Source organism: Panthera leo, chromosome D3 (genome assembly GCF_018350215.1).
Source record: "Panthera leo isolate Ple1 chromosome D3, P.leo_Ple1_pat1.1, whole genome shotgun sequence".
NCBI classification, from domain to species: domain Eukaryota; kingdom Metazoa; phylum Chordata; class Mammalia; order Carnivora; family Felidae; genus Panthera; species Panthera leo.
This window is the reverse complement of record NC_056690.1, coordinates 6,930,888-6,945,083: the sequence shown is the minus strand read 5'-3', so window position 1 is coordinate 6,945,083 and position 14,196 is coordinate 6,930,888. Positions and strand designations below refer to the sequence as shown.

The 14,196-nt window shown below is 39.1% G+C and overlaps 1 protein-coding gene across 7 annotated transcripts in view; it reads left to right on the top strand.

The window, feature by feature from the left end:
* Window positions 1–14,196, top strand: part of KNTC1 (kinetochore associated 1) — a 74,363-nt gene that overhangs the window by 44,935 nt on the left and 15,232 nt on the right. For all 7 annotated transcript variants that reach the window (XM_042909746.1, XM_042909743.1, XM_042909745.1 and 4 more), the window contains 10 exons: window positions 144–260; window positions 2,345–2,454; window positions 6,705–6,912; window positions 8,266–8,355; window positions 9,672–9,843; window positions 9,931–9,989; window positions 10,342–10,558; window positions 11,589–11,662; window positions 11,932–12,142; window positions 12,263–12,372. In XM_042909746.1, coding sequence (XP_042765680.1) covers window positions 144–260; window positions 2,345–2,454; window positions 6,705–6,912; window positions 8,266–8,355; window positions 9,672–9,843; window positions 9,931–9,989; window positions 10,342–10,558; window positions 11,589–11,662; window positions 11,932–12,142; window positions 12,263–12,372 — 1,368 coding nt within the window. The remainder of the gene's footprint in view (window positions 1–143; window positions 261–2,344; window positions 2,455–6,704; window positions 6,913–8,265; window positions 8,356–9,671; window positions 9,844–9,930; window positions 9,990–10,341; window positions 10,559–11,588; window positions 11,663–11,931; window positions 12,143–12,262; window positions 12,373–14,196) is intronic.

Sequence of the window (14,196 nt, the reverse complement as noted above, 5' to 3'; positions counted from 1 at the left end):
ATGACTGTGTGTATGAAGCAATATGTAATATTCCACACTGTTATCACAAAGAAAGGTTATGATTTTTATTGTTGGGTTTCATCCAAAAGGTGTTAGAACATATTCTATTGTGATTGAATTTTAATTCTATTTTAATTTTTTAGGCAATATCTCTGGTGGGCTCTCAGCTGGCCAGCCTCTATCAGGAAATAGAAACAGAGCTTAAGTTCCGTGAACTCAGTACTGATGCTCAGTGGGGTATTCGTCTTGGCAAACTTGGTGTGAGTATTCTTCAGAGTACCATCAAATTTGATCCATTCTGATGATTTCCCCAGGAAATCTTAAAGTCTTCTTCTTTGGGGAGAGGATATATGTTGTGGACTCATAAATTTTAGTTATATTAAATATACACATTATTGTTTTCAAACAAATAAGGACCATTTGCTTCATTTCCTGTTTTCTGTATTTTTAAGAAAATTTAGAAGAGGCTTGACTTTTTTTTAACGTCTGTTTATTTTTGAGAGAGACAGAATGTGAGTGGGGGAGGGGATGAGAGAAAGGGAGACAGAATCCAAAGCAGGCTCCAGGATCTGAGCTGTCAGCACAGAGCCTGATGCAGGGCTCGGACTCATGAACTGTGAAATTATGATCTGAGCCGAAGTCGGACACTTAACCGACTGAGCCACCCAGGTGCCCTTGACTTTTTTTTAATGTTTATTTTTGAGAGAGAACGCACACGAGAGAGCAGAGCAGGGACAGAGAGAGAAGGAGAGAGAATCCCAAACAGAGAGAGGGAGAGAGAATGCCAAGCAGGTTCTGCACTGAAAGGTGTGGGACTTGAACCATGAACCGTGAGATCATGACCGGAGCCAAAATCAAGAGTTGGACACTTAACTGACTGAGCTACCCAGATGCACCCCTGAGGCTTGACATTTTTTTCTACTTAGCTTTCCCATTGATAGAACTATATCTAGGATTAATTAACATATAAGCTGTTTCAGACCTAGCCTTTAGCCTCATACTTTTCTGTTGCTGTTTGGTGGAAGATAAGTCAATGTGAAGGTGCCTGGGTGGCTCAGTCGGTTAAGCATCTGACTTTGGCTCAGGTCATGATCTCATGGTTTGTGAGTTTGAGCCCTTCATCAGGCTTTGCACTGACAGTGCAGAGCATGCTTGAGATTCTCTCCCTCCCTCTTTGCTCCCTCCCTGCTTGTGTGCTCTCTCTCTCGCTCACTCTCTCTCAAAATAAGTAAATTTAAAAATTAAAAAGATAACATCAGTGTGTACACAGGTATACTGAAGTTTATGAACTCCTAGGGAAAAGTCATTTTTCACTTTGTAAAAACAAACAAAACTGTGTTCTTGACACTATGTCTTTAAAACATTTTGGAGCGCCCGGGTGGCTCAGTCGGTTAAGCGGCCGACTTCGGCTCAGGTCGTGATCTCGCGGTCCGTGAGTTCGAGCCCTGCGTCGGGCTCTGTGCTGACAGCTCAGAACATTATGAACATTATGTGGCTTGAAATTCACATGCATTCACTTAGAAGTAAGACCCACCGAGAAAGTGGACATACTGCCTTTTTGTTTTAGATCACTGGTTGACAGAAAGGCATCCTCTATTTTCTACAGGAGGTCCTCAAACTATACGAGTATAATACATCTGGCTGTAGAGTATAATTCAGTCTCTCCGTGATTCAGTTCGCGTGATGCTGCATTTCTATGCCTTGCCATCTTGACCACAGCCTCTCTTTCAGTCTGCTTTAGACACTCAGTGCGTTTGGTATTTTTTTTAAAAGTATTTCTTCTTGGGGCGCCTGGGTGGCTCAGTCGGTTAAGCATCCGACTTCAGCTCAGGTCACGATCTCGCGGTCCGTGAGTTCGAGCCCCGCGTCGGGCTCTGGGCTGATGGCTCGGAGCCTGGAGCCTATTTCAGATTCTGTGTCTCCCTCTCTCTGACCCTCCCCTGTTCATGCTCTGTCTCTCTCTGTCTCAAAAATAATAAATAAAAATTAAAAAAAAAAAAATTTTATTTTACTCGCAAGTAGGCTAATCAGGAATGTGATCACTACAGAAAGGATATGTGTTTTGAAGCCTAGTTCAAATGTAGAAATGGGACTGGTTATTGATAACAACTAATTGATGAAGAACCAAAGGGTAACCTGACTAAGAGATTTGGGGCCCATAGCCAAATATACCTGAAATCTCAGAATGATGGTCAAGTTGGGTAGGGGGATAAAAAAGGGTTAGAGGAGTCTAGAAAAATGTTTCTCTATAAAAAAGGATAGTAAAAAGGCAAATCACCATGGTGTCCTTATTCTAATACCTTTCACTTTATTGGGGTTTTTGTTTTGCTCTTTTTATTTCTAGATTTCTTTCCAGCCGGTTTTCAGGCAACATTTTCTCACCAAGAAAGACCTCATTAAAGCTCTTGTGGAGAATATAGATATGGACACAAGCCTCATTCTGGAATATTGCTGGTAACTCTTTAAACTTTAGTGGTATTTTTACTATTAGGTTAACAAACTGGTACTCCTTATTGCAAGAACACAGTAATAAAGATGATTATTCCATGCAGTCTATGGACTGTGGATGTTTTTTTTAATCTCCAAACTAAGTGAATCCAAAACCAGATTAAATTCTCTTAGGTTATCACCTTTTAAATTCATGGTTAAGTGTTTCCCAGACTTGCCTCATGTTGAACATCACCTGGGGCTCCTGATTAAAAATAAAGATTCTTGGGCCCCTTCCTGGTGGTTCTGACTCAGCAGATCTGGGCCAAGCCCCAAAATCTGATCCGTAATAGGAGTTCCAGATGATTCCCATGATAGGAAAGTTTGGGAGTATTGTTATGAGCAATTGAACTTCTAAATCAGATCAACATAGGGGCAAAGTAATCTTAAATGAAGATATAATGGAGAGAAAAAAAAAAGATGTAATGAAAAGTATGATTTAGAGGCCCTTGGGTGGCTCAGTCAGTGAAGCATCCAAGTTCAGCTCAGGTCATGATCTTGCAATTCTTGAGTTCAAGCCTCACACTGGTGGTGCAGAGCCTGCTTGGGATTCTCTCTCTCTCTCTCTCTCTCTCTCTCTCTCTCTCTCTCTCTCTCTGTGTCTCTCTGCCCCTTCTCCACTTTTCTCTCTTCCTCTCTGAAAATAAATAAACTTAAAAACAGTTTATTTATTTTGAGACAAAGAGAGTGAGTAAGGTGGGGGCAGAGAGAGAAGGAGAGAGAGAATCAAGCAGGCTTAACACTGTCAGTGCAGAGCCCAGTGTGGGGCTTGAACTCAAACCGTGAGATCATGACCTGAGCCGAAATCGGGAGTCAGATGCTTAACCGACTGAGCCACCCAGACACCCTTATAAATAAACTCTTAAGTTAAAAAAAAAAAAAAGGATAATGATGTTTCTTATTGAAAGAAAAGTGTGGGGGGCGCACCTGGGTGGCTCAGTCAGTTAAGCATCTGATTTCTGCTCAGGTCATGATCTCACGGTTCATGGGTTTCAGCCCTGCATTGGGCTCTGGCTGACTGACAGCTAAAGCTTGGAGCCTGCTTTGGATTCTCTCTCTCTCTCTCTCTCTCTCTCTCTCTTTCTCTCTCTTTCTCTCTCTCTCTCTCTCTGCTCCTCCCCTGCTTGTGCTCTCTCTCAATAATAAATAAACATAAAATTTTTTTTAATATGATTTAGGGAGAATTTTTTAAAATAACAAGTAATTAAAACTAAAACTAAATGTTTATATATAACAGTTATTGTGATAAGTAGGAGTAAATAATATCTCACATGTTTATCTAATAAATAGGATGACCAGATTGTTGTCACTTTATTAGTTTCAAAGTGCTTTCATGCACCATCATTTAATTTTTACATTTTTATTGCATATTAGCACCAATTTATATATGAGAAAACAAACCCATATTCAGTGACCCCACTTAAGGTCAAATAATAAGTGACTGGTTTTATTTTATTTTTTATTTTTTTAAAAATTTTTTTAATGAGACAGAGAGAGACAGAGCATTTATTTATTTTTGAGACAGAGAGAGACAGAGCATGAACGGGGAGGGTCAGAGAGAGGGAGACACAGAATCCGAAACAGGCTCCAGGCTCTGAGCTGTCAGCACAGAGCCCGACGTGGGGCTCAAACTCACGGACCGTGAGATCATGACCTGAGCCGAAGTCGGCCGCTTAACCGACTGAGCCACCCAGGCGCCCCTAAGTGACTGGTTTTAAAATACTGTCTCTACCCTACTCATGCTCTCTCTCAAAAACAAATAAACAAAAAAAATTTTTTAATGGTCCTACTTAAAGCTTTTCTTGATATTTGTTATTCTGTGTAGCAAATTAAGCTATCATATTGTTAATAGGGCTTAAGGCATTTCAATTGTCTATAATTTCATTCTTCATTTTTTTCAAATTTTTATTTAAATTTTAGTTAACATACAGTGCAATATTGGTTTCAGAAGTAGAATTCAGTGATTCATCACTTACATACAACGCACAGTGCTCATCATTAACAAGTGCCCTCCTTTATATTTGTTTTAATTTTTTTTTTAATGTTTATTTATTTTTGAGAGAGACAGAGACAGAGACAGAGCATGAGCAGGTGAGGGGCAGAGAGAGAGAGGGAATCACAGAATCTGAAGCAGACTCCAGGCTCTGAGCTGTCAGCACAGAGCCCCATGCGGGGCTCGAACTCAAGAACCTTGAGATCATGACCTGAGCCGAAGTTGGACACTTAACTGACTGAGCCACCCAGGTGCCCCTGTTTTAATATTTTTTAACGTTTATTTTTTTTATTTATTTAAAAAAAAATTTTTTTTTTTTAACGTTTATTTATTTTTGAGACAGAGAGAGACAGAGCATGAACGGGGGAGGGTCAGAGAGAGGGAGACAGAATCTGAAACAAGCTCCAGGCTCTGAGCTGTCAGCACAGAGCCCGACGCGGGGCTCGAACTCACGGACCGCGAGATCATGACCTGAGCCGAAGTCGGCCGCTTAACCGACTGAGCCACCCAGGCGCCCCTTTTAACGTTTATTTGAGACAGAGAGACAGAGTGCAAGTGGGGAGGGGCAGAGAGAGGGAGACAGAATCCGAAGCAGGCTCCAGGCTTTGAGATGTCAGCACAGAGCCCGACGCGGGGCTCAAACTCTAACCATGAGATCGTGACCTGAGCCAAAGTCAGATGCTTAACCGACTGAGCCACCCAGGCACCCCAGCAAGTGCCCTTCTTAATATCCATCACCCATCTAGCTCATCTCCCGCTCACATCTCTCCATCAACCGTTTGTTCTCTATCTTTAAGAGTCTCTCATGGTTTGTTTCCCTCTCTCTTTTCTCCTCCTCCCATATGTTTATCTGTTTTGTTTCTTAAATTCCACATGAGTTAAATCATATGGTATTTGTCTTTCTCTGAATTATTTCACTTAGCACAATACACATAATAGCTCCATTTCATTCTTATTTTTTTAATCTTTATTATTTTTCTAATAAGATAGAACATATTAAAATCAAAGTTCCATATAATCTTACCATTCAGGAATAATCACCGTTTAAAGAATTTCGCCTATATTGTTCCTTTATTTCCCCTATGCATATAAAAACATGCATTCTTTAAGTTTATCACAAACAGAATCATATTTTACAAACTATTTTATAGCATGCATCATTCACTTAACAGTATATTTATAAGATTGGTACATATAGCTTTTCTTTGTATCTCTTGAACTCTGGTATTCCTTTGTATGAATAACTTATTTAGCCCCTTTTCAATGGATAATTGAATTGCTCTCAGTTTTTAAATATTACAAACAGTTGTTGCAGCAGACATCCTTGTGTGTGTATCTTGGCTATTTTTTGTGAAGGGTGTGAAAGTGGAATTGCCCTATTAAATATTTTCAATTTTATTAACAAATTTATCCCCAGTATTATGCCATTACATGGCCATGATTTTTTTTTAAGTTTATTTTATTTTTATTTTGAGAGACAGAGTGCAAGCAGAGAGGGACAGAGAGAGAGAGGAGAGAGAGAGAATCCCAGGCAGGCCCCATGGTGTCAGTGCAGAGTCCAACGTGGGGCTCTATCTGGTGAGCTGTGAGATCATGACCTGAGCCGAGATCAAGAGTCAGATGCTTAACTGACTGAGCCACCCAAGCACCCCAAGATCTGATGATTTATTTATTTATTTAAATTTTTTAGTGTTTATTTTTGAGAGCATGTGTGAGTGGGGGAGGGGCAGACAGAGAGGGAGACAGAGGAACTGAAGCAGGCTCTGCACTAACAGCACAGAACCCAACATGGGACTTGAACCCACCAACAATGAGATCATGACCTGAGCTAAAGTCAGGTGCTTAACCAACTGAGCTACCCAAAGGGCCCCAAGATCTGGGTTTTTTTTTAAGTGTATTTAGTTTTTGAGAGAGGGAGAGAGTGAGAATCTCAAGCAGGCTCCGTCCACACTGCCAGCATGGAGCCTGATGCAGGACTGGAACCCATGAACTGCAAGATCATGACCTGAACTGAAACCAGGAGTCCTATGCTTTAACCGACTAAGCCCCCCAGGTGCCCCCAAGATCTGATTTTTTAAAGACAGCAGTTAACTCTTGATGATGTGTATGTGATCTGATAATGAGGCTGGACAATGAGAGGGTTCGATGGGAGTGTGTCAGTGAGAAATTGTATGAAAACACATGCATGGAGAGAAGTTAGCCTGTATTTGAATACTTCTTTCAGCACATTTCAGTTGGACTGTGATGCAGCTCTTCAGCTATTCATCGAAACACTGCTACACAACACCAATGCCAGCCAAGGCCAGGGAGACATGAGCACACAGTCTGCAAAGCAGCAGCACCCCAAACTCCTGGCCAAAGCCCTGGAAATGGTTCCTCTACTGACGAGCACAAAAGATCTGGTCATCAGTCTTAGTGGAATACTGCATAAGGTAGATGAATGGGGAACTGAATGTATCGGGTCACTTCAAACATCCCTCCTACCCTTAGTTAATTTAGGTACATAAAGTAACAAGCTGGAAAAGTAAGTCCTGTATTTTTTATAAACTTATAATTTTGGTAATTTTAGATTTCTACCTTTTTAATATAGTTTAATGTAGTAGTTTTCTTCCCTTTTTCCCTGAAAATAGAAATAGCATTGTTTTTCAGATTTTTGAAAATAGCACACATTCTTTGAAAAAGATCAAACTAGAGAGAAGTATTAATCAAAAAGCAAAATCTCTATAACCCCATTCCCATAGATAAAAACGTTAGTAGTTTGGTGACTGATTTAGACTAAATATTCTATTCTGTTCTTCTCCTTTTTTCACTGAACATATTGTCATTATGTGTCAATAACATACATCTATATCATTTTTGACAGGTACATATTACTCCACTGTGTGGATAAACATACTGTAACCAAGCCTTTAGGGATGGACACTTAAATTATTTGTATATTTTACTATTAAATATTGCTACAGTGAAAATATCTCCATACATACATATACCTATTTGGCCTCTAGTCTGATTATTTTCTTAGGACATCTTCCTGAGAATTGAAACTTTTAAGTCAAGGAGTAGTTTGTTGGGGGAGTAAAGGTGGATTGAAGGGCAAGGAAGATTGTAAGATTACAAGAAATACTTCAGTATTTCCTGAAATTCAGCCAAAATTAATAAAGACTTTCACAAAAGTTCTAGGTACTACGGAAATCATCTTCCCACTTAGTTCAGTGTTGTTATTCATGTGACTTGAGTTGGCATTTAAGAAATGAAAAAAAAGTAATGGTGTGTGGGCAGAAACAAAGAACAAAGAGAATACTTCCTTTCTTTTCATGAACATATATAGATGCCACCCAATTAATTTTTGCATTTTAGTATGTGGTTAGAGCCAGAATGGAATACTTGGAGAAACTTTTGCTTGGAGGCCCACACTTTTAGTTACATAATTTTCAAGAAAATGTCCATTTCCTCCTATTGTACTTTTCCCATCTTAAACGGAAGACATAGAATTTTCATTTAAAGATCTTACAAAATTATGAAGTCTTGATATATTTATTCTTTCTAGATTTTTAGTATCCTAGGAACAGCTTTCTTTTTAAAATCACTTCTGAGACATTTTAAGGTTTATTTATCCTGATACAACTAATTTTAGAGATAAGAGCATTTCAGTTCATTTGTAGAAGAATTATCTAATCTAACACTATGGCACACTGAGATTTTACATTTTTGACCTGTACTGATGACCATAATAAAACCTGGCCTGGCACCATCTTAAGTTTTGACATATTTTTACTTTTATACAGTTGGATCCCTACAGCTACGAAATGATTGAAGTGGTCCTGAAGGTTATAGAAAGAGCTGATGAAAAGATAACCAACATTAATATCAATCAGGTATAACTAATGTATTGTAGATTTTAGAATTATATTTTTGCTTCTTTTTGGATCATTTCACAAAATTGTGGTCCTATAGGACCTTTCTGGACTGTCCTTTGAGCTTCATTTTTTGTTTGGTTCCTCTTTATTTTTTTTATTTTTATTTTTTTTTAAGATTTTTTAAAAATATTTTGTTTTGAGAGAGAGTGCGTGTGCGCGCACGCGCGTGTGAGTGGGGGAGGGGTAGAGGGAGAGACAATTCCAAGCAGGCTCTGCACTGTCAGCAGAGAGGCCTCCTCGGGGCTTAATCTCACAAACTGTGAGATCATGACCTAAGCCAGAATCAAGAGTCAGACACTTAACTGACTGAGCCACCCAGGCGCCCCTGGTTCTTTCAAAGGGATACAGAAGTAAAAAGACTTGTCACGCTCAGGGTGCCTGGGTGGCTCAGCCAGTTAAGTGTTTGACTTTGGCTCAGGTTATGATCTCATGGTTTGTGGGTTCGAGGCCCAGCATGGGGTTTGGCACTGACTGCTCAGAGCCTGCTTTGGATTCTCTGTCTCCCTCTCTCTCTGCCCCTCTGCCACTAATGCTTTCTGTAAATAAATACTTCTCATGCTCTTCATATTTTATCGTTTATCTTAATCCTATTTTGGCTTTACTGAGGCAGTTTAAATTTGTCTAAGATCATGAAGTCACTAAAGGACTAATTTAGAAGAATTAAAGCAAAATTTCTGTGATTTGACAACAACAAAAAAGAAGTAGTAGTATGTGGGACCCAGAGTCAGATTCCACTTTCTATATTAGTAGGTAGGGCTGACTCGATTCTAGTACTTTCAGTAACTTCTTAGTCTTTTCTGAATTTTGGTCATAGTAGCTTTTGTATCTTTTTAAAATGGATTCAAACATTAAAAGAAAATGGGTTGATTCAAAAAATTATACAAGCACCCAAAATATCAGATATAAGCCTAAAGAGATGTAAGGGTATAGAGGATTAATTTTAGACCTACTGCCTACCTTTTTAAAATGAAATCCAGTATTTTTGAGATCTTCCTCAGACTGTTTGAAGAGGTTATGGGGAACTTTCAGACTCACTTAGAAAAATCCCATCAATAACAGGGTTCCATTAGTTTCTCTGAGTATAATTTCTTTAATCATCATATAAATTGTGGTTTAGAAGGATAATCTTAGAGGTAAAACTACAAAAGGTTTTGGTTCTCTTAATGAAAACAAGACCGTCTCAGGAATGGAATTCTATGATACGATCAAGTTAGAGAGTTAAGAAACAGGATTGGTTTAAGCTCACAAGAAAATACATTTATATTTTAATATAGGCATTGAGTCTTCTGAAACATTTGAAATCATACAGAAGAATATCTCCTCCGGTGGACCTAGAATATCAGTATATGTTGGAGCATGTGATAAGTTTGCCATCAGCTGCCCAAACTAGACTGCCTTTTCACCTAATATTCTTTGGCACAGCACAGAACTTCTGGAAAATTCTCTGTATGTTCCTTAACTTCTTATGAATTTTACTGAATAGCCCAAATTTGTTTTCTTAAGCAAATCATAATCTTCTTGTTTCTTTTTTAGCTACAGAACTCAGTGAAGAATCTTTTCCAACACTGCTCCTGATTTGTAAATTAATGAAGGTAATGGGTTGAGACTTGGTCAAACATACCTTTATACCCTCTAGTTAACTCAGACCCTTTGTAGAAGGATTTTGTACTACTTTCATGTAAAACCATTAAAGGTGAGCATGTAAATCAACCTTAAGTTTTTTCTTTTAAGTGTATGTTTTTTAATGTTAATTTATTTGGGGGCAGGGGAGGGGCAGAGAGGGAGAGAATCCCAAGCAGGCTCTGCACTCCTAGCAAAGAGCCCTTTGCAGGGCTTGATCTCACGACCATGAGATCCTGATCTGAACCAAAATCAGTCCGATGTTTAACCGACTGAGCCACCCAGGTGCCCCCAGCCTTAACTTTTCTTTTCCTCTCTTTGAAGTTCTCTTTGGACACTCTGTATGTGTCTACAGCCAAACATGTTTTTGAAAAAAAACTGAAGCCAAAGCTTCTGAAGTTAACACAAGCTAAATCCTCAACACTGATTAACAAGGAAATAACTAAGATCACTCAAACCATCGAGTCCTACTTATTGTCTATAGTTAACCCAGAGTGGGCTGTAGCTATTGGCATCAGTCTTGCCCAGGATATCCCAGAAGGTATGGATTCTTCCTCTAAATGGGCTCGAAATTGTCAGCTTATTTTGAACTTGCAATAAAAAAATTTACTCCTTACCTATCTTTGAGAAGAGGCATTTAAAACTATTGATGGTAGTTAAAAATGTTATGTGCCCTTTCTCTTCACTTGGTGCATTGCTGAAATGATTAAAATTTGCTGAATGTTGAAAGGCTCCAGTGAAGTCAGCAAGGCTCCTTTGCAGCTTATCAGGGTGCAGGGATGTGGGTGTTCTCTACCTTGTTTTGTAGGAATAGAAATTGCTTCCTAACAGGTACTCCTGCTTCTAGTAATGAATCCTTACATGTTCTTGCATAACCAAATAAGCACACAAACACAGGCACTTACTGCCATGTTTTTAGTTGTAACAGAAGTCAAAAATAACTACTTTTTAGTTATTTTTTTAATATTTATTTATTTTTGAGACAGAGCACAAGCAGGGGAGGGGCAGAGAGAGAGAGAGGGAGACACAGAATCTGAAGCAGGCTCCAGGCTCTAGGCTCTGAGCTGTCAACACAAAGCCCAACGTAGGGCTTGAAACCACGAACCGTGAGATCATGACCTGAGCTGAGGTTGGATGCTTAACCAACTGAGCCACGCAGTCACCCGTAAAAAATAACTGTTTTTTTAAAATGCTCATTTGTCAGGAATTTGTTTTTAAAAATAGAGCATATGCATAGAATAGAATACTATATAGTTGATTTGGAAAGATACCCAAGGTGTATATTAAGTCAGAACAGTGGACAATAGCACATGTATGATCTTAGCCTGTTGGGGTTAAAATGTGTGCATGTATATACACAGACACACACATACGGGGGAAACTTCTGAAGGAATAGAAGCTGAAGAGGAGCCTTTGGACTTTTTACTTTGATCCTTCTGTTTAAATTATGTTTTTTCTCTGAGTATGCATTCTTGTATAAAAAAAAAAAAAACACCTTGATAATTTGATTAAAATACATTTATCATAAAAGGATTATGATTTGTTTATAAATCTCTTTTTTATCTGTTCAGGTTCCTTCAAGATGTCCAGCTTGAAATTCTGCCTGTATTTAGCTGAGAGATGGCTACAGAATATCCCATGTCAGGTGAGTCTGAACTGTACAATGGAAGGCTCCTCTCTTTTTATTTACATAGTGTGCTCCCTGGCCCACCTATCCCGCCCTGCTGATGGCGTCTTTAAGGGTTGGATGCCTAAAATGGATAAAGAAGATGAGAATTTGTGTAGATATGTAAGGATGTAACTAAGGCAGGGAGGGATCTTGATTGATAAAGATGGATTCTTCGCCTCACCTGAGGTTTAGAATGTGACCTTTTCTTGGAATCCCTGCTTGGGATTTTTTTTTTTTTTTTAAAGGATGAAACGCGTGAAAAAGCAGAGGCTTTGTTGAAGAAGCTTCATATTCAGTACCGGCGATCAGGCACTGAAGCTGTGCTCATAGCCCACAAGCTAAACACCGCGGAATATCTAAGAGTGATAGGAAAGCCTGCACATCTCATCGTCAGTCTGTACGAGCATCCTAGCATAAGTCAAAGAATTCAGAATTCCTCCAGCAAAGAATATCCCGGTGAGGACAAAGCACCATTTATCTTTCTGCTCAGGGAGAACTGTCATTTTGATTCCCAGTTATCTTGCACTGAAAACTTGGGTTTTTCTTTTTTTAAACTCTTTATTTTGAATATCTTAGATATTCACGCAGCTGCCAAAGAAATTGCTGAAGTTAACGAAATTAATTTGGAGAAAGTCTGGGACATGTTGTTGGAGAAGTGGCTGTGCCCGTCCACAAAGCCTGGTGAGGTCAGTCCGTCCTCTGAGAGGTTCTCTTGTCCTTTCTGCTGGCTCTGCACTGATAGAACCTTCGGATTAGGAGCTCAGACTTAACACAAGGAATGTTTGCTGCTTTTTTTTTTTTTTTTTTTTTTTCAACGTTTATTTATTTTTGAGATAGAGAGAGACAGAGCATGAATGGGGGAGGGTCAGAGAGAGGGAGACACAGAATCCGAAACAGGCTCCAGGCTCTGAGCTGTAAGCACAGAGCCCGATGCGGGGCTTGAACTCACGGACTGTGAGATCATGACCTGAGCCGAAGTCGGCCGCTTAACCGACTGAGCCACCCAGGCGCCCCAATGTTTGCTGCTTTTAATACCTTCTGTTATCAGATGAGTCTTCATGAGGTTATTTCCTTTTTCTTTCTATTTAAATATTGTTTTGCCACTATTTTACCTTTTAATTGGAGATTTCAGATGAATTCTTGTATAAAAGAAGTGGTCTGTGCTTAGATTCATGTGATTAACTTTTTATTTTTCTTAAATTCATGTGATAATTTTGTTTTGAAATAATTTTAAACATACGGAAAAGTTGCAGTAGTGTGAATGAATTCCTGTACACCCTTCACCCAACTCTGTTGATGTTTAACATTTTGCCATATTTGCTTTGCCCTATAATATATATATTTATAGTATTTTTCTGGACCGTCTGAGAATTAATGGTATGTGGCATCCCCTTTCACCCCTTAACAAGTCTGTATATCCTAAGAACAAGGCTTTTCTCTTAACCACAGTATAATTATCAAAATTGGATAATTTTAAATTGGTACACTATTGATACAGTACAAACATAGGCTTGAATCTGTGGTCCACATTATAATTTAATGAATTGTCCCAATAGTGCTCTTTTAAGGAACTTTCTCCCCCTGGACCAGGGTCTAGTCTAAGACTATACATTGCATGTATTTGTCATATCTTTAATCTCTTTTATCTATCTATTTATTTATTTATTTAAAAAATTTTTTTGATATTTATGTATTTTTGACAGAGTGAGACAGAGCATGAGTGGGGGAGGGGCAGAGAGAGGGAGACACAGAATATGAAGCAGGCTCCAGGCTCTGAGCTGTTAGCACAGAGCCCGACGCGGGGCTGGAACTCACAAACCATGAGATCATGACCTGAGCCAAAGTCAGATGCTCAAACAACTGAGCCACCCAGATGCCCCATCTTTAATCTCTTTTAATCTAGAATAGTTTCATAGCTTTTCCTTGTCTTTCATGACACCTGACTTTAAAAAAAAAAAAATTTTTTTTTAATGTTTATTTACTTTTGAGAGAGAGACACAGAGAGCCGGGGAGAGGCAGAGAGGAGGGGAGACACAGAATCTGAAGCAGGCTCCAGGCTCTGAGCTGTCAGCACAGAGCCCGATGCAGGACTCAAACCCACAAACTGAGATCATGACCTGAGCTGAAGTCAGACGCTTAACCCAGTGAGCCACCCAGGCACCCCTGATATTCTTGGAGAATACAGACCATTTATTTTAGAAGCTATCCTTCAATTTGTGTTTGTCTGATATTTCCTCATGATAAGATTCTAATGATGCATTTTGGGCCAGAATCCTACTTAAGTGATATCGTGTGCTTCTCAGGGTATGACATTTAGAGGCACGTGATGTCCGTTTACCAGAATAGGTGATGTGAGTTTAAATAACCTGGTTAAGATGTTGTCAGTGTCCATATTACATAGTTACTGTATTTCCTTTTGTAACTATTAGGGGAGGTGTTTTGAGACAGTTTAATAACTTGTTCCTCCTCAAACTCCTTTCCCTACGACACATAATCCAATTTAGCATCTA